Source organism: Chionomys nivalis, chromosome 8, assembly GCF_950005125.1.
Source record: "Chionomys nivalis chromosome 8, mChiNiv1.1, whole genome shotgun sequence".
NCBI classification, from domain to species: domain Eukaryota; kingdom Metazoa; phylum Chordata; class Mammalia; order Rodentia; family Cricetidae; genus Chionomys; species Chionomys nivalis.
Window position 1 is genome coordinate 95,281,752 of NC_080093.1, and position 20,364 is coordinate 95,302,115.

The following is a 20,364-nucleotide window of genomic DNA, read 5'->3' on the forward strand; positions in this document are numbered from 1 at the left end:
CCCCCCCAAAAGCTGAAACTCCAAGGCCTGTCCTACAACACGCTGGCTCTACTTGCTCTTCCCTCCCAGAGTGGGGTGGCAAGTACACCCATGGAGACACATAAGAAAAGGAAATCACTTCTACATATTCTTCAAATACAGAGGACAATTAAAACCAAGCACATAAAAGGCCTCAGAAGTCAATCCTTTAAAAAATTAACAGCTGTATATAAGGATGAGATTACGGACTGTCATTTCCTTCTTCGTACTTCAACAGTTTCTACTTCTTATTGTTTTAAACAATGATGGCTGTCATTACTACAAACATTAACTTTCCAGACAATAATAACTTTTATTTAATGAGAAATGATTGGGCAAGGGAACTTCAGCTGGGCTGGCAAGTGGGGTGAAGGCACAAGAGCCTACCTGAATCCTATATTCAAACTGTTCCCAGTCCCGGGGACTTCTGGAGCTCATGGTCGAATTATACAGAAACAGCATTACCATCTAGAAGCCAGACAAAGAGGAGGCAGTCTCTGAGTGGGCTGTATCTCTTCCTGGTGCTCCCACTCAAGAACCATTTTGAGGGCTCTGAGCTATTCTTTCAGAATTTCTATAGTTAGCAGTCCCAAATCACCATCCTTAGTAGTCCCAGGAGGGGAGATGGCTCAGCAGTTAAGAGCACTGGCTCTTTTAGTGGACCTAGGATCAATTCTTAGCAGCCACATGGCAGCTCACAGCTGTCTGTAACTCCAGTTCCAGGGGATCTGATGCCCTCACACAGACATACATGCAGGCAAAACACCAATGTACATAAAATAAATATTTAAAAAACAAAGCCGGGTGATGGTGGTGCACACCTATAATCCCAGCACTCGGGAGGCAGAGCCAGGTTGATCTCTGTGAGTTTGAGGCCAGCCTGGTCTACAAGAGCTAAGGACAGGTTCCAAAGCTACAGAGAAACCAAGTCTCGAAAAACCAAAAAGTCCTAGGGAACACCTTTTTCAAATATAAATCCAAGGACTTGACAGGCAGTGGTGGCTCATGCTTTTAATCCCAGAACTCCAGAGGCAGAGGCAGACGGATCTCTGAGTTTGATGCCAGTATGGTCTACAGAGTGAGTTACAGGGCAGCCAGGGCTACACAAAGGAAACTCTGTCTCAAAATACCAAAAATACTACTACTAATAATAATAATAAAATAAATAAATCCAAGGGCTTGATGCTTATGATGCAAAAAGACAGGTGTCAGGATTTCTACACAGCTGAATTCCTGGACTTGTGGAGTCATGAACATAAAATTTTAGACACCACCTTCTATAGACCAACACCCAGCAGAGGAAATCAAGTTAATTGAGCCTAAAAGAAAAATATGATGATCAGTGAGCAAGAACTGGTTCCTGCACATCTCCATTATGGGCCTCAGTGTTGGTCAAGTAAACTTCTTTGTCAAAAGATCAATGGGCTCCCAGAATCCTTGGACAAAAATGGCCTCTGGCTCAGTCAAATGACTGGCCTTGCCTCCAGGTCTAAAGAACCCCATAAAGAAAACACTCAGCACCCCTCATTCAGGTTCAGAAAAAGTCTGGTAGGTTTCTCAGGTCCCTGCCACCCAACTCTGGTCTCCCACAAGTACCTTGGCCAATTCCATCTCAGACCCCTCCATCACTTTCTGCACAGACACCAGGCATTGTGTAGATGAGGGATGCTTCCAATTTTCTGCAATGACAACCACATAGTAAACACTGAACTCTCAAAACTCAACTTCAAAAGCAGAATTACAGCCTCTGAGGAGACGCCAAGTCAAAGGGCCCTTATTAGAGATGTTCTCTCTCCAACATACCTTGTATTTCCACCACAAGTCAGTGCTGCCGTAGGGCAGCCCCAGAGCTCCATGGATAGTAGAAGAAAGTGCCAGGGCATTAGCAGTAACTCAGGGTCAACATGCCGCTCTCCTGCCAGCTCATCACCTCCGCTACTTAGCACCACAGAAGGAGCCAGAGACATGAGATCATACTAGAGTCCTGTTCCAACTAAGGCTGCAGAGGAGTCTGCAGCTGAGTCCAATCAGAGCAATAGAGGACACCAGGCCACCTGCCCTATAATTCTCTTGACGTGGAAATAGCAAGCAGCTCCCCATGTTAAAGATGTCAGACTCTGTGGTACAAGGATGACCAGGGAAGGTGAGCTGACACGCTCTGTGCCCCAAGTTTCACAAACACTCTTTTTCTCCCCCTGGCTCTGTAGATCTCAAATTCAGAGATCCACCTGCCTCTGCCTCTCAAATATTGGGATTAAAGGCATGGGCCACTACGGCCTGGCTTCACAAACATTCTTATGTAATCTTTCCACTAACCCAATGAGCAATTACCATTATCTCCATACCACAAACCAAGAACCTATGTCTAAGAAACTGCACTGTGCCTGGTTTACCTACCACCTAAACAATTACCTAAGAAAACTATTTTTTTTTTATAAGAAAAAGTTATCTTTACAAGGGTAACATGAACCTTTTTCTCTCTTGTATCTTCAAAATAGAAAGACATCACCAGCAAGTGATGTCGCCCTCCGGTCTACCTGGACCTGACATGGACACTGGGACTTAAGGGACATTCTCTTAACACAAGCTGGTAGTGGAGGTGTCTCAAGATCCAAAGAGGCTGGCGCGGCTGGGTTTGTCTTTTTGCTTGAGTAGGGAAATCTGAACCTTTTTTTTTCCGGTCAGACACTCATGACTAAGTCCTCTGGACCAAGTCCTAGTAGCTGAGGCTGCCCACCTAGTTAAGAAAGACACTTACTCTGTAGGAAATTGCAAACAAAGTCTAGTCTTTCTGGCACAGGCTGCTGAAGAATTTGTTTCCCCTCTTCAGTGTTGTGTCTAAAACAAAACAGACAAAAAGGAGTAAGCATTTGGACAGGAGTAATTAGCCATCTTTGCCTTGCTACTTTGCCCCTTCAGCCCCAGTCTGTCCTAGATCTGGGACTGAAGGGGCTGAAGCTGGCAGGAGACGGCACAGATGAATGGGAAGCCATGTGACACAGCCTGGAGTGGCTCAACAATCACATGTCAGGAAACATGGCTGACGTAGAGCAGAAGAGGTTCATGGGAAAAGAAAACCGTGCCAAGATAGGAAAACTGAGTGCAGACATGGCTCTGAGGTTTTCAGGGCAAAGTTCCCAGACTCCACACTGAGCTGGAATTTCTAAGAAGGGGTGAGAAGGGGTGCTTATTCTCCCCCAACTCTCCAACAGCCAACACACAGAAGAAAGGAACAGGTAAGAGAGGACGGCAAGAAGCAGGGAATCTCAGACAGCCAGAACTGTCTCCCCAAACTAATATTTCTCCCTACTTATTTATGACTCCTTAACACCTTTCTTTGGATAAATATATCGATCTTAAAATTTAAACTTTCCATTTTTATATTAATAATGTTTAAGTTTTCCACAATGAACAATAAATTTTCCTAACAGCAAACTCTGAAGTCTCCAAAAGGAAGATAAGGCCCCAAAACAATGATTCTACCTGGTTCATAATGATGCCACCAAGCAGATAAACACCACTCAAAGATTGACTTTGGACTACAAACTGCTCAAGAAAGTCCAAATTGGCTGGATGAGATGGTCCACCTTCTTCTTACCACACTCTGGCCAGAACTTCAGATAAACCCAACAGCCTGCTCAGACTGGCTACGATGTTAGAGCTAGTCCTCTTGAGACTGACCACTGTTTTAGTTTTGTACAGGGCCCATAGATACTGTTGCCCACTGCACAGCAGGAAGCAACTCTGAGAAAACAGTGGACCCTTCCCAACAGATTTTGTTCCCCCAGGGTTATGGATGATTGTCATCTGTTGGGGGTTGGCTATAATGGGGTTATAATGGGGTTGGGAATGGAAAAATGTTTAGACTCAGGAATCACTTTGGAAAAGAAAAATAGCCTAGGACGATAAGGTAGATCAGTGTATCTACTTGTAAACTATTTTAGCAACTATTAGTTTTAGACAGTTTGCACTGGTATAGATTCTTGTATATTGATACATATGTAAAATTATTTTTACATTCCTAAGATAATTTATATATTGGTACAAATTCAAAGTTATTTGTCATATTGTATATGTTCCTATTTTTGTTTACAATATTTTTGTAGACAAGCATAAAATTATTTTTATTATACTGAATGTATGTTTCTAATTCTGCTTGAGATATTTTGTATACTGATACAAATTAAGGATATTCTTTGTCATACTGCACTATACATTTCTGCCTCTCATCAAGATATTTTTATACAGTTACAAATTTGAGATCATTGTCCTTATTATGGTAAACACATTTGAAAATTCTTTATTTTTATTTATTTTTTATTTTTATTATTTATATTTTTATTTATTTAGCTAGTTAATTAGTTAGTTTTTTTGAGACAGGGTTTCTCTGTAACTTTGGAGCCTGTCCTGGAACTAGCTCTTGTAGACCAGGCTGCCTCTGCCTCCTGAGTGCTGAAATAAAAGGCATGCGCCACCACCGCCTGGCGAAAATTGTTTGTTTTTATAATGTGAAGCTTTAGTCCTTAAGCTGTGTAGGTTATTAAGAATCACAGGCTAACAGTCACCCACTTTTGCCATGGTTATGTTAGATAGGTTCTCTAGATGCACAAAAATGTGCTCTGTATAGACAGGTAAACTTCAATACTTCAAAGACCTACAGAATATGGCACTTAAAGGTTTTAATAATTTAGAATTCTGGAATTGTGTTGATATGAGACATGACTGCTCCCGGCAGCACCAACCTACTCCCAAGAGAATGATGGGCACTGAAGACACTCCATATGGAGCTGGTTTTCTTACTCTTTTTTATTAATTTTTATTGAGCTCTACATTTTTCTCTGCTCCCCTCCCTGCCTCTCCCCTGCCCCCTTAAATCCTCCCCCAAGGTCCTCATGCTCCCAATTTACTCAGGAGATCTTGTCTTTTTCTACTTTCTACTTCCCATGTAGATTGTATTTATGTAAGTCTCTCTTGGTGTCCTCATTGTTGTCTAAGTTCTCTGGGATTGTGGTTTGTAAGCTGGCTTTCTTTGCTTTATGTTTAAAAACCATCTAGGAGTGAGTACATGTGATAATTGTCTTTCTGCGTCTGGGTTACCTCACTCAAAATAATGTTTTTTAGTTCCATCCAATTTCCTGCAAAATTCAAGATGTCATTATTTTTTTCTGCTGTGTAGTACTCCACTGTGTAAATGTACCACATTTTTCATATCCATTCTTCGATCGAGGGGCATTTAGGTTGTTTCCAGGTTCTGGCTATGACAAACAAAGCTGCTATGAACATAGTTGAGCACATGTTCTGTGGTATGATTGAGCATCCTTTGGATATATACCCCAAAGTGGTATTACTGGGTCTTGAGGAAGCTTGTTTCCTAATTTTCTGAGAAATCGCCACACTGACGTTCAAAGAGGTTATACCAGCTTGCATTCCCACCAGCAATGTAGAAGTGTTCCCTTTTCCCCACAACCTCTCCAGCATAAGTTGTCACCAGTTTTTGAACTTGGCCATTCTTACAGGTGTAAGATGGAATCTCAGAATTGTTTTGATTTGCATTTCTCTGATGACAAAAAATGTTGAACATTTCTTTAAGTGACTTTCAACCATTTTAGATTCCTCTGTTGAGAGTTCTTTGTTTAGGACTCTACTCCATTTTTTTTATTGGATTATGTGTGTCTTTTGGTGTCCAATTTCTTTTTTTTTTTTTTTTTTTTTTTTTTTGGTTTTTTTCGAGACAGGGTTTCTCTGTGGCTTTGGAGCCTGTCCTGGAACTAGCTCCGTAGACCAGGCTGGTCTCGAACTCACAGAGATCCGCCTGCCTCGGCCTCCCGAGTGCTGGGATTAAAGGCGTGCGCCACCATCGCCCGGCCTTGGTGTCCAATTTCTTGAGTTCTTTGTATATTTTGGAGATCAGACCACTGTCTGATGTGAAGATCTTTTCCCATTTTGTAGGCTGTCGTTTTGTCTTGTTGACTGTGTCCTTTGCTTTACAGGAGCTTTTCAGTTTCAGGAGGTCCCATTTATTAATTGTTTCTCTCAGTGTCTGTGCTGCTGGGGTCATATTTAGGAAGTGGTTCCCTGTGCCAATGCGTTCAAGTGTACTTCCCACTTTCCCTTCTGTAAGGTTCAATGTGGCTGGCTTTATGTTTGTAGTTCTATTTTTGTATACGTTATTACCCTTTCTGTCTTTCGGGATAATACTTGATAATTGTTCTTATTGTGTATAGTTTTCCATCACATTTAAAACCATCTTATTTAGACAAAAGGGGGAAGTGGAGAGGGTATTTGCCCCATCCATGATCTTGGGTTGTCTGGCACAATAGAGATGGTGCTTCTTGTCTACAGATGTGTGCTCTTAAAACGAAAGAGGAGGTGGTTGTTCTCTCTCTCTCCTCCTTCCCTCCTATGTATCCCTAAGAACACCCTAAAATAACCCTGGCATTTGAGGTAGAGATAAAAGGATTAGGAATTCAGGGTCAAACTTATCTTTAAAATAATATATATGGAGAGATACAGATGTTTTCCGTCTTTTTCTCTTTGTTGTTTGTTTGTCTTGTTCTATTTATTGAGACAGATCTTACAGTGTTTCCCAAGCTTGTCTTGAACTTGTGGTCTCAGGTAATCCCCCTCCCTCAGAGTCTCAAACACTAGGAGACTACATACCTACACCATGATGCAGCTTGAACATTTTCTAAAGAACAATGTGTAATACATTACCTACTACACCTATTTGACCACAAAGCTTATTTCACACAGCCTCTAGCATAATTAAGGCAGTATGGAACAAACAGGACCTAGAGCAGTGGATCTCACCTTCCTAATGCTGTGACCCTTTAATACAGGCCTTCAAGCTATGGCGACCCAACCACACAATTATTTTTGTTGCTACTTCGTAACTGTGGTTTTGCTGTTAGGAACTGTAATGTAAATATCTGATAGCAGGCTAACTGACAGGCGACCCTGTGAAAGAGTTATTCCACTAACCCAGGGGTAGACCCACAGGCTGAGAACCACTGCACTAGAGAAATGCAGCCCATCCTTGACTGCTCAAGTCTCAGATTATCAGGAAGCTAACTAGAATGACAGGTATTAAACCTAATCATCCTCTCGGGTATCCTACAGTGCTCAAACTGCCACACACTTGCACCACATACAACTAACTGAGCACTCGGCTGTTGGTGGAAAGCTAGGCATGCGGCAATCCAGCAGGCACAGCCAGGCTCTAACTGAGCACTCGGCTGTTGGTGGAAAGCCAGGCATGCGGCAATCCAGCAGGCACAGCCAGGCTGACCTGACAGCTTCTTTTTTTTTTTTTTAATTTTTTTTTTTTTAATGATTTATTTATCTTTATTTTATGTGCAGTGGTGTGAAGGTGTCAGATCCCCTGGAACTGGATTTTCAGACAGTTGTGAACTGCCATGTGGGTGCTGGGAATTGAACCCAGGTCTTCTGGAAGAGCAATCGGTGCTCTTAACCACTGAGCCATTTCTCCAGCCCCCTGACAGCTTCTTAATGAGGAGAGAGGGCCACATCCATAAGACAAGTATCAGGTTCTTAAAGGAGAAGAAAAAAATCTTTTGTCCTAGCTCTTGGGTGGCAGAGGCAGATAGGCCTCCATAGTATCATCAGGCCTTTATATTAAATTTTGTTGCTCAAGGCGGGTAGTGGAGGCAAACACTCGGGAGGCAGAGACAGACAGATCTCTGTAATTTCGCGACCAGCCTGGTCTACAGGGCTAATTCCAGGACAGCTAGGGCTGTTACACAGAGAAACTCTGCCTCGAAAAAAATTTTGCTACTCAAGTCTCAAAGCTATCAAGGAGAGACAAGACCTTTTTGCTCTGCACTGGTAACATACAGAAGAATGAAAGATGTAGAAAGGACTTCTAATGTAGAACAGCACCAGGAGGACTGCCAGAAAGGCGACAGGCACAGCATCCTAAGGATGTCTCTTTTCCCAAAGGCAACTGTTCTGTATTATCTTGTATCTGACATGGAGGCAAAGTCTAACCTAGTATCTTAATATCTGCTAGTCTAAGACTCAAGCAGCACTCTATAAGAGAAAAAAATCTTAAATTTCCCTTGGAAAAATTTCTTCCAGAAATAATTCCAGAGTGGCTAAATCAAGAACAAACACACATTCTTACTCCTGGAGTGTGGAGTGTCAGACACTGCTCCTGAGGCTGAGGAAATGAGGACATTCAGGAGGCTACCAACAAGGCCTCCCTGAGGGACAAAAGCAGGAAGAGACACTCTCCTACAGATGCTGCAAACTGTACAGGGAGCCAAAAGACCTGCTTTGCTGAGCTGTCGCCCATTGGAGCACCAACTTTTTGGTGGGGCAGTTGCCTGAGTCACCTATGCTCCTGGAAGTAACTAATGAACGCATGAATTCACCAAGGTAAACTGGGGTACAATGTTTTTTTGGACTGTTGCTTTGTACCAAGTCAAGGAAATTTGTCTTTTCTCTTTTAAAAGAAAGTATTTCTTTACAGGTATTTTGTCTGCATGTCTATCTATGCACCTTGAGCTACTGGTGCCCATGACTGCTAGAAACACATCAAATCCCCTGGATTCCACAACATGTGAGTCACCATCTGGGTAGGAGTATCAAACTCAGTTCCTCTGGAAGATCAACCAACCAGTGCTCTAAGTGCTGAGATGTCTCCAGCCTAGAACTTTAGTCTTTCAAATTTGAAAAACTCCTCATCTGGACTGGAGAGATGGTTCAGAGGTTCAGAGCACTGACTGCTCTTCCTGAGGTCCTGAGTTCAATTCCCAGCAACCACATGGTGGCTCACAACCATCTGTAATGAGATCTGGTGCCCACTTCTGGCCTTCAGGCATACATGAAGGCTGAACACTGTGTACATAATAAATAAATAAATCTTTAAAAAAAAAGAAAAAGAAAAACTCCTCATCTATTCTGATTTCAAAAAAAGCACACATATACATACATACATACACACACTAATGTATATTACAACACAGAGGGTATTGTATCTAGTTGCTTGCCTTTTAGTAATAGTAAAATTAAATGGTGGGCTAGGTATTGCCAGCCCAATGGATTTACCCACCATTGATGACAGATGCCTCAATCTACCACTTTATTACAGTTTGAAAATAGTAAAAATTATCTAGGCCTTCCTAGCACCAGGGAGACAAATTCAAGACCATCCTTCAACTACACTGTCAGTTGAGGCTAGAGCTACATGAGACCCTGCCTCAATATAAAAAGCAAACAAATAAGCGTTTAGGATTTCAATCTGCCAGCCACAGAGAGTTACGGAAGCACTACAAGCAAAGGAGATGTAATATACTTGAAATCACACTTATGGGAATAAATTGGAACAAGGAAATAATGAGGTCATGAAGGCCCGGTATCCTGGACGAGGCAGAGGCAGAGAGAGAGACAGAGAGAGACAGAGGAAGGGAGGGAAGGAGAAAGGGGCTGAGAAAAAAGAAAAAAGAAAAGCTGGCGGTGGTGGACTCACACCTTTAATCCCAACACTCGGGAGATAGAGGCAGGAGGATCTCTAAATTCGAGGCCAGCCTATACTACAAGCTAGTTCCAGGACAGCCATAGCTACAGAGAAACCCTGTCTAAAAAACAGCTGGTGGTGGTGGCGCACGCCTTTAATCCCAGCACTCGAGAGGCAGAGGCAGTGGATCTCTGTGAGTTTGAGGTCAATCTGATCTGCAAGAGCTAGTTCCAGGATGGACAGGCTCCAAACTTAAAAGAGAAACCCTGTCTCAAAAAGCCAAAAAAAAAAGTCACAACTACAACAAAAAAGAAGAGCCAGTAGCATTAAGTCAATGGTCTGAAACTCCTGTAAGACACCCCATACCCCACCAAAAGCTACGGAGAAACCCTGTCTCAAAAAAAAAAAAAAAAAAAAAAAAAAGACATCCCACCCCCCCAAAAGAGAAAATTTCAAAGGATAACAAAACCATTCTAGCAGGCTTCTCTGTGCTGGGCCACTCAGCAGCACTAGTGTTCCCACCATAGTGCTCCAGCTCAGCCTTATCCGCCTAGATACACTAGGCTGGGCCTGATGACCTGAGCTTAATCCCTGTAACCCATAGTGGAAGGAGAGAAGAGCTCCTGAAGCTACCCTCTGACCGCCCTCCTGGGCGCTGTGGCATATAAGCATCCACGTTAATGCATATGCATCTCACACGCACAACAATGGGATAGCAGGGCAGGTGCACCATGAAAAGAGGGTTACAGAAGACTACTTTTGAGGCAGGAAGACGGGAAGTTCTTGGGGGTAGTCTCTTAGAATTGTGCATAGGGCCTTGAAGAGTCTTCTGTGCCAGAGTGAGGAGGTCTTTGGATAGGACAAGGCTGAAACCCCTCCCACTGAGAGGTCCAGTAACTAGAAAGGCAAGGTTTTCTGGTGAGAGCCCACCAATCGGGCACACGCAGTCCCACCCAAGGACTAGCTAGGATTTGGACGGCTCATACTCACATGGTGTTAATAATCTTGATGAAGATGCTGCAGTCCTGGAGCTGCAGCACCGTCTCCACCGGGTCAGCCACATGCAGACTGTTCACCTGCAAGCCAAAGGGAAGAGTCTGCTAAGAATACTTCTAATACCAGAAGCTGTTCTTTGCCATGTCCGCGTTGTACACGCCTTTAATCCCAGCACTTGGAAGGCAGATGTAGGCAGTCTCTGTGAGTTTGAGGTCAGCCTGGCCTACAAAGAGAGTTCTAGGACAGCCAGGGATACAGACAAACCCTATCTCGAAAACAGCAATGGAACAAAAACAAAACCATGCCAGAAGCATGTAGCATCCCAGATGCCGGCACCGCTCTGCTCACTGTGAGTGCCTACATTTGTAGGCTATAGGAATAAAGGGACTGGTGAGTCCAGGATTTTTTTTTATTTACTTAAGATAAAGTCTCATCATTTACCCTAGGCTGTCAGAAAATGTTTAATCCTTCAACTTCTACTTCCTAAATGAGGGGTGGAGTTGCAACTCTGTGCTACACCAAGCCAAGGTTTTTGATTTATACACACTCACCCGGTGACTATGCACACGCACAGCCACCTAAAACCAAAGGAAGGGTTTTACCTCTAAGAGTCCTCCTAGGAGTCCTAGGGCCATAGCACGCTAAATGCAATGTTAAAGCCTAGGTCTAGAAAGATGACGCAGCAGGCGACTGTACCTACTGCCAAGCCTAGTGACTTGTTTGATCCTCGGAACCCACGAGGTAAAGGAGACAGACTTCAGCTTCCTTCCGATTTCCATTTGTACATATGCGGACACACACTAAACAAATAAATAACATAAAAATAATAACAGTTTACAAATACACACTTTAGTCTGAGGGGAGGAAGAAGAAATAATGAAAGAACAAAGGAAGTTTTTTTTTTTTTTTAAAGGGAAAAGAGCAGAAGGAGATAAAGTTCTCGATTCTGACCCAACTGCCTATTTTTTCTCTTTGGCTTCAAATCACATCTAGTACTTTACACTTCACAATCCCCAGGGCCATGCACAAATACGTCAAGTACACAGGCTATCAGCAGCAGGACCTCTATAGGGAAGTTCACAGACAATCCCACAGGCACTTGCGCTCTACCACCATGGGGCTCGCTAATTAACTACATTTGTAGCATGACGTGGGGGAATACAAAGCCCACTTAGAAACGAGGCTGTTCTGACAATCTCAGAAGGTGGTTATATGAAATTAACTAGAAAAATGTGCTCTTTACAGAGCAATGGACTAAGATTCAGTGGGTGGATGTGCTTCTTGTCAAGCCTGATAACCCGAGTTCAGTCTCTGGATACAACACAGTGGAAAAAGTCTGACTCTGCACACAGGAACTCTTACATATGAAAATATTTCTGCAGTAAGGAACAAAGTCAGCACAGTGTTGCATGCCTATAATTTCAGCTCCTGGGAAGTTGAGGAAGGAGAATCACTGACAGTTCCAGGATAGCATGGGCTACACGTGTAGCAAGAGCCTGCTTTCATACATATATTATCTTAAATTAAAACAAGTAGAGTGGTGAAGCGTATGGCTGAGCACTGAAGAGCACCGGCTGTTCTTCCAGAGGACTGGATTCAACTCCAACATCCACACAGCGGTTTATAAACATTTGGAAACTTCGATTTCAAGGCATCCAACATCCCACTCTGGCCTCCTCAGACATCAGGCATATAAAATAAACTAATTTTTTTTTTTAATTAAAATAAGGGGCTGAAAAGATGGCTCAGTGAAGAAGAACTGATGTGGGATTCTCCTCTGTATGCTATGAATATCATTGGTTAATAAAGGAACTGCTTTGGGCCTGTAGCACAGCTATAGGAGAACAGAGCTAGGTGGGAAAACTAAAGAGAATGCTGGGAGAAAGGAGCTGGAGTCAGAGAGAAGCCATTTAGCCTTGCAGGAGCCGGACAGAACTTTAGCCAGTAAGCCACAGCCATGAGGCGATACACAGACTAATAGAAATAAGTTAAATTAAGGTGCAAGAGTTAGCCAATAAGAAGCTAGAGCTAATGGCCCAAGCAGTGTTTTAAATAATATGGTTTTGGTGTGATTATTTAAGTTCTGGGTAGCTGGGACCCGGGAAAGCAGGCCACCTTCCAAAGAACAAGCTTCTGGAGGTACCAAGTCAATTCCTAGCCCCCATATCAGGCAGCTCACTGTCAGGTCCAAAGCCCCGGCCCCCAGCGCCCCTTCCCCCCCCCAAATGGCAGTGCTAGTTGTCCTAAACAGAAAGACTGTTACTGTGCAAACGAGCCTACAGGTTCCTATTTACCAGAAAAGCAGGCCTCTTAAGGTGTTTCTGTGGGTCATAAACCACCATCAATTCCCCAGGAACCTTCCTTAAGGTCAACTCCGTCTGGCAAGGGCACTAGTTCTGGAGAGCCTGCATCAGTTCAGCCCTACCCTGCTGACTGTCATAAATCTGCTTCCTTTTTTTTGGATTTGTTCTGCTCTCTGCCCCCAGCCCTACAGATGACCTTGGCAGTATGATCCCCAATAAATCCTTCTTTCTGCCCAAGGAGAGGTCTATCTCTATAGTTTCTCTGCAACATCACTTGTATTTGGTTTCTGAAACCTGGGAGGGACACTTAACCCCCAAAAGGTCCTGTCCCTCCCAGTTAAACCAATCTGTCAATTTTGACCCTCCCAGGTTCAGATCATCTGCTTCTGCTGGCTCCTGCAACCTACCATTTTCAACTCCCAAATTTTAGAGTCCATCTCTTCAGCTGCTGCTCCTCACCTCCTCAGTGTCTCACTTGCAGCGACCTGCTGTCTCTCAGCTTGTAGAGTCTAACACAAAATCGTGCTGGAGTCTGGCAGTTCTATACACCTTTTGGGTGTCCCATTATGTGAAGGAGGGATGCCCCTCGATCCTGGGCATCTCTCTAACAAGCTTCTAGATACACTTGGGGAATACCCTGAATTGAAATTCTTGTCAACACAACACTTATCCCCTAAAAGTCTCTCCCATTTCCTCGCTCTGATCCTGGCTACCTGCCCACCTGTCTCTCAGCTCCCTCCTGGAGCTGGCTCTACTCTAGCCAAGGCTTACATCTTTGCAACTAGGCTCAACTACAGGCTGCTAAATTTGTTTTGTTCTGTTTCTGTCCCCCATCCCCCATGACTGGGTATCTCTGTATTTCTAGCTGTCCTGGAACTCATTCAGTAGACCAGACTGGTATCAAATTTGGGATCTGTCTGCCTCTGACCCGAGTGCTGGGATTAAAGTGTTTGCCTAGTTCTAAAAAATTTTTTAGATAAGGAACATGTTTAATGAATAAGGTTTATGAGTTCCTAAGGTCCCTTTAGGCTAGCAAAAACTGACTAGATTATGCCTAGGCTCTCTGTCTTTACTAGATGTCTGACTAGATGTGTGCCTAGGCTCTCTGTCTTTACTAACTTTGCTGAGTTTAAGCTATTTGGATAAGCTGAGCCATACAAGAAACTGATTTTTCTGTAAGGTACACTATGAAAGAATCAGGAAAGTAAGGTTCCCAGTCTCTCTATTGACTATATTTATGGTTTAATGTTTTATTTTGATGGTAAGGGATCTTCAATTCAAATTTTTAAGGCTCAAATTCAACAGGGACAAAACTGTAAAATCCTAACCTTATAAACAGTACCAACTTGTTATAAACTGTTAAAGATAACTAAGACATGCAAGTAAATGGTCAGCCACCTTATATATGACCAAAGTTTTTATGTGCTCAGAACTATGCTAAGTACAAATGTCATTCATCTACAAGGACAAGCTTTAGCTTTCTGTACATCTTGTCAAGGTTTAAGTCTAAAAACAATTAACTGAAAATAAGTAAAATTTGTCTAGTCAGGCATACTTATATTATGGTACTCATATTACGGTCCTCAAACCCCTCAGAAAAATGAGGCATTTAAAATGTTTAAGGAAAGCCGGGCGATGGTGGCGCACGCCTTTAATCCCAGCACTCGGGAGGCAGAGGTAGGTGGATCTCTGTGAGTTCGAGACCAGCCTGGTCTACAGAGCTAGTTCCAGGATAGGCTCCAAAGCCACAGAGAAACCCTGTCTCGAAAAACCAAAAAAAAAAAAAAAAAAAAAAAAAAATGTTTAAGGAAGGGCTGGAGAGATGGCTCAGAGAGATGGTTAAGAGCACTGGCTGCTCTTCCAGAGGTCCTGAGTTTAATTCCCAGGAGCCACATGGGATCTGATGCCTTCTTCTAGCATGCAGGCCTACATGCAGACAGAATGTTCATACCAGGAAAAAAAAAGTTAAGGAAAAAAAGCTTCCCAAGATAAACAGAAATGTCAACGCCTGGTGGAAGCTCTGAGCCTCCAGAGAAGATGGGCAGCAGATTTCACCTGGGACTTGCTTCACTATGGCTGTAATAGTCAATGGGCAAAGAACTGAAAAATACACTGCCCCTCCCTACTTTGCCAAGGTAGGTCAGTTTCCCAAATCCCCCTACAAGAAAACCTCTCAGACAGGGCCTCTGCCACCAGAGTCATCAAGATCACCATGGGCCTAGGCTGGCTGTCCGAGGAGCCAGTAAGTCTCTGTCATTCTAAACTGATACAGAGGACATTTGGTCTATACTTCTTACTCATCTTTATTCTGCTCAGATTTCTGTGGGTAGCACTGATGGTGGGCCCTGGACTTACCAGTGAAGCCAACCTCAGCCAGCCCCTCCCCATAGGCTGCAGCTGCCAAGATTCATCTTAAAAACATTTTGCTTAGCCGGGCGGTGGTGGCGCACGCCTTTAATCCCAGCACTCGGGAGGCAGAGGCAGGCGGATCTCTGTGAGTTCGAGACCAGCCTGGTCTACAGAGTTAGTTCCAGGACAGGCTCCAAAGCCACAGAGAAACCCTGTCTCGAAAAAAACCAAAAAAAAAAAAAAAAACCATTTTGCTTTACAGTAACTTTGGGTGCAAAAATTGTCCATGTTGTCTGCTAATGATACAAATCTGAGAACTTTAAAAGGAAGTTTAAGGCTTGGAGAGATGGCTCAGAGGTTAAAAGCACTGGCTGTTCTTCAGAGGTCCTGTGTTCAATTCCCAGCAACCACATGGTGGCTCACAACCATCTGTTAATAAGATCTGGTGCCCTCTTCTGGCCTACATGTAGGCAGAACACTGTATATGAAATAAATAAATAAATTCTAAAAGGAAAAAGAGGAAGTTTAAATTATAAGTCTCTCAAATGAAAAGGCACTAAAACCGAGGCCAATTACTGAACTAGTTCACATGTAAAACTCAGGCCTTGTCCCCTCCTTCCCCCAAAAAACTAAGTGGCACATGACTTTAACCCCAACACTCAGATGCAGGCAGGTCTCTGTGAGTTTAAGGCAAGCCTGGTATACAAAGTGAGTTCCAGGATAGCCAGAGCTAAACAGTGAAACCCTGTCTCCCCAAAAAAAAAAAAAAAAAAAAAGATAAAGACCGCCCCCAGTCTCCCCCCCCCCAAAAAACAGGCCTTGATTTTTCTAGGTCTACTAAGTATCCTGTTGAATAAGGCAAACTCAGAGATGGGTTTACCTTGATGAAAAGCTTCAAGCAGAGAAAGATAAACTCACAAAACAGGTTTCATGGTAACAATTTTGCTTTTTGCTATTCCCTTATTTATTGATTGATTGATTGATTGGTTTTTCGAGACAGGGTTTCTCTGTGGCTTTGGAGCCTGTCCTGGAACTTGCTCTGTAGACCAGGCTGGTCTCGAACTCACAGAAATCCGCCTGCCTCTGCCTCCCGAGTGCTGGGATTAAAGATGTGCGCCACCATCGCCCGGCGCTATTCCCTTATTTAGTAGACCTTGCTTTTCAATGACTGCTCTCAGTAATCAACCACCTTTGTTTCACAGTAAATGACTGGATGTTTCCAAATAAAGGGAGGGAAAAGTTAGTTTTAAATCGTAAAGGTCTGAAGCCGTGATTTAAGGAATATAGAAAAAGGGAGAGACCTAACGATGATACATAAAGATGTTAAGACCTCAAAAGTTCAGAGTTTTAACATACTGATTAATGGAGTTCTGGTATTAGTCTAACCTTGGTAAAGCACTGGCTATTAGCATAGTCACATGCTCAAAATTTTAATTTCCTTTGGTTGTTTTCTAAATGTAGACTTAACAGGCTGAGTCACTGTGTAGAAAAAAAACATCTCTATCCAATTTATATATATAAGGTTTTCTGGACAGAGTAAAGAGTGTTCATGCTTTTATCCTAGAACCTTTTTGAGTCCTCAAACTTTTTTTGTTTTTTGTTTTTGTTTTTCGAGACAGGGTTTCTCTGTGTAACAGTCCTAACTGTCCTGGAACTAGCTCTTGTAGACCAGGCTGGTCTCGAACTCACAGAGATCCGCCTGCCTCTGCCTCCCAAGTGCTGGGATTAAAGACGTGCGCCGCCACCACCAGAGTTTTATCTCTTTGTATAATCTTTTAAAAATTCATATAAACTTCAGTGAATTGCAACTTGGATCCATCTGTCACAAGTCAAAGGGCTCAGGAATCCCTTACCTGATAAGTAAACACTCCTGTCAGTCAACAGCTTACACTTTCCTCCTACCGCCTACCCTTGAGGGAGAGTTCTTTGCTTGCTCTAGACTTGGGACTCCTTTCCACATCCCACCCACCAGGACCAGGAGACAGGCCTGGAAATCTCAAGTGTACACCCAAGATAAAGATATTCCTAAACACTTCAACTTTACCTTCTACCCCTCATCTATATCTGGACAGACACCATCCAGGAATCAACTGTGGCCCTGCAACTGCTCCCCAAAATAGCTTACCTCACTAAGCCCAGGAGAGACCTGAACTTGCTGAAAGCCAATGTTAAGAGAACTGGCTTTCAAACAACCACCTTCTGCAGTGGACTTCAAGCCTATCCTTTGGTCTCCCCTTGGGCTCCTGCTCCTACCCCTCCCCAGTCCACTAGTCTCTATCCGTCACATAAAATGTAATTCCACCGTCTCTTCAGATTCTTTCAGGTGAAATTACCTGATCTGTTGGGCTAGCAAACCAGATACCTACCATCCCCTGCTGGCTTGAGAGTCTGCTTTGGACCAGCATTCCAGGCCCTCCTAATCTAAAGTTTCCAATCAACAGAAAGCAGGTACAGAAGAGATTGGCTACATTACTCCTTATCATCAACAAAACACCAGAACATCAGATCCAAAGCCCCCTTACTCATAACCATCTCTAACTGCAGCTCCAGGGGAGTACAACACCTCTGGTCTCTGCAGGCATCAGCACATACCCCCTACACACACAAATAACTAAAAATAATAAAAATAAAATTTAAAAATTCAAATAATGAAGCAGATATAAACTTTATAGAGGCTAATTTAACAGCATTATAGAATTTAGAGGATTTAAAAGATCAGATCATCTCTAGAAAGGGCAATATTTATTTCAATTAAGTTCTTTTACATTGAGAACAATTTTTAGAGCTGGGTGTAGTAGTGTACACCTAATCCCAGCACTGGAGAAGTTTAGGAAGGATAATCAGGATTTCAAGGCCAGCCTCAGGTAGTAGTGAGTTCAGAACCAGACTGGACTATAAGGGAACCTGTTTTAAAAATCAACAAAACAATAAAACAACAAATCTTTTAGACTTTTAGACTCCCCCCAAAAATGCCTGCAACCTAGGTAAAGTATTCAGAGGGAATGAATCTTGTTCACTAACAAGACTGAAAATCATGCCAATTAGCTGACTTAAAGTCATTTAAGGAATTTAGATTCATCACTTCTAACAATAAAGTAATAATCCAAAAATGGTTTTATTCATAAAAATGAGAGTGTTTTTCTTGTTATTTGCTCTAGGATGGGAAACCATTCAAAGATGAAGAAGCTGAGGTTCTTGCATGTCTAGCCAGAGTGTAACCGTCAGGGTGGGACACAGATCATTGGCTAACCCACGCACTGCCTGGAAGGTCTGCAACAACTTACAGTTTCAAACTACATTTTAACTAAAGCAAAATAGAAACCACTGAAATTCGGGGAGAAAAAAAACTTTCACAAATAGCATTTTAATACACTCATCATAAAGATTCTTTTCGGGGAGGAGCTTATTTCTTTTTTGGTTTTGGTTTTTTAAGACAGCATTTCCCTGTGTAGTCTTGAAACTCTCATTGTAGACCTGGCTAGTCTCAAACTCACTGAGATCCGTCTGCCTCTGCCTCAAGTGTTGGGATTAATAGGGTTGCGCCACCACCACCACCCGTCTGATTCTTTTTTTCCTCAAAACAGTGCTGGAGATGGAAACCAGGACGTAGTGAATATAGACAAGTGTCCTCCACCAAGCTACACTCTACAGCCCTTGACAAAATTAGTTTTTTTGGAGGGGAGCTCCTGGGGTCCCAAATTAGAGTTTAGCACTTGCTAGTATGTGTTCAATACACTGACAAAAGTGGGGTTTTTTTTGTTTTTGTTTTTGATTTTTCGAGACAGGGTTTTCTCTGTAGCTTTTTTGGGTTCCTGTCCTGGAACTAGCTCTTGTAGACCAGGCTGGCCTCGAACTCACAGAGATCCGCCTGCCTCTGCCTCCCGAGTGCTAGAATTAAAGGTGTGCGCCACTACTGCCCGGCCAAAAGTGTTTTTCTTCTAGTCCTTCTCCTAGGAAATTATTTTACTTTTAAGATTTATTTTTAGTATGTGTATGAATATGCACCTGCATGAATTTATGTTCAGCAGGCACCCTCTGAGAGCAGAGGGCATCACAGCCCCTAGAACTGGGGTTATGGGCAAATGTAAGCTAGCTGTCTGATGTGAGTACTGAAAATCAATGCTCTTAGCTGGTGAGCCTTCTCTCCATCTCCTTCTCTCTAGGTAAAATTTTAAAAGACAGTTTTAATTAGCAAATATACGTATATATTTTGTTCTGTGTGTGACTGCATGTATGATGTGTTGTATGTGTATACATGAGCACACAACCCATGGCATATATGAACTTGGGCCCTCATGTTTCTGTTTTATTATTGAGCCATCTCTTTAGCACTAGTAATTTTAGACCATTCTTTTCACATAATAAAAGCCACGTTTTAAAATGCTATTTTATAAAATTAATTCATGAGTGTTTTGCCTCCTTGTATGTAGGTGCATCAAATGCATGCAGTATCTTAGGAGGCCAGAAGATGGAAACCCTGGAACTGTAGTTATAGATGGTTGTGAGCCACCATATGACTGGTGAGGACCAAACCTGGGTCCTCTGCAAGAGCAATAGCAAATGCTCTTAACTGCTGAACATTTCTCCACTTCTAATGAATAAATCTAAAAAAAAAAAAAAAAAAGCTAGTCTTCTATCTATTCAAACAAGACTAGCTTTTGGGTGGTGTGAAGGCTGCCAGTGAACTCTCCTCTTCTCTATTGGGAAAAGTCAATGAAGCATTTGCAGAAAACCCAGGGCTCATCAATGCTGTTATGGAAATGGTTGGCTGATCAAGAACACTGAGCAAACATTCAGAACTGGATGAACTAATGAGTTAAGGTGCACAGGTACTAACCATGACATCCCTGATAAATTAGCGCATTTGCTACCGGGAAAAAAAATCACCCTTAACTTCCTAATGGTCAGAGATATATACAATGTTTATCGCTTTTATAATACCGTAGACTGGGTATTTAGACTAAACTCTGCTATTCAAGATTTTTTGAGAGTATCTATAATAAAAAGTGGATCTACGAATCCTGTACTTTAGAACAGCAATGCAATCCTAAGCCCCACATAATATTGCAGCTCATTTGCATCTACCTCTGGATTTAGGTAAAGACTTAATGATCTTCCTACTGTGAGTGCAGGAAAGCTTGTGCCAAGTGAGTACTACATATGGCTGCTGCTATTTTATTTAGTGGAACAACAGCTTTGCAGCCCACTAAGAACAATATT

The 20,364-nt window shown here is 42.7% G+C and overlaps 1 protein-coding gene across 6 annotated transcripts in view; it reads right to left on the minus strand.

Annotated features, from left to right (window-relative positions):
• Numa1 (nuclear mitotic apparatus protein 1) overlaps positions 1 to 20,364 on the minus strand; it is an 89,686-nt gene that overhangs the window by 19,303 nt on the left and 50,019 nt on the right. For all 6 annotated transcript variants that reach the window (XM_057777146.1, XM_057777140.1, XM_057777145.1 and 3 more), the window contains exons 3-6: positions 10,487 to 10,572; positions 2,777 to 2,856; positions 1,615 to 1,697; positions 406 to 486 (exon numbers count right to left, since the gene is read on the minus strand). In XM_057777146.1, coding sequence (XP_057633129.1) covers positions 406 to 486; positions 1,615 to 1,697; positions 2,777 to 2,856; positions 10,487 to 10,572 — 330 coding nt within the window. The remainder of the gene's footprint in view (positions 1 to 405; positions 487 to 1,614; positions 1,698 to 2,776; positions 2,857 to 10,486; positions 10,573 to 20,364) is intronic.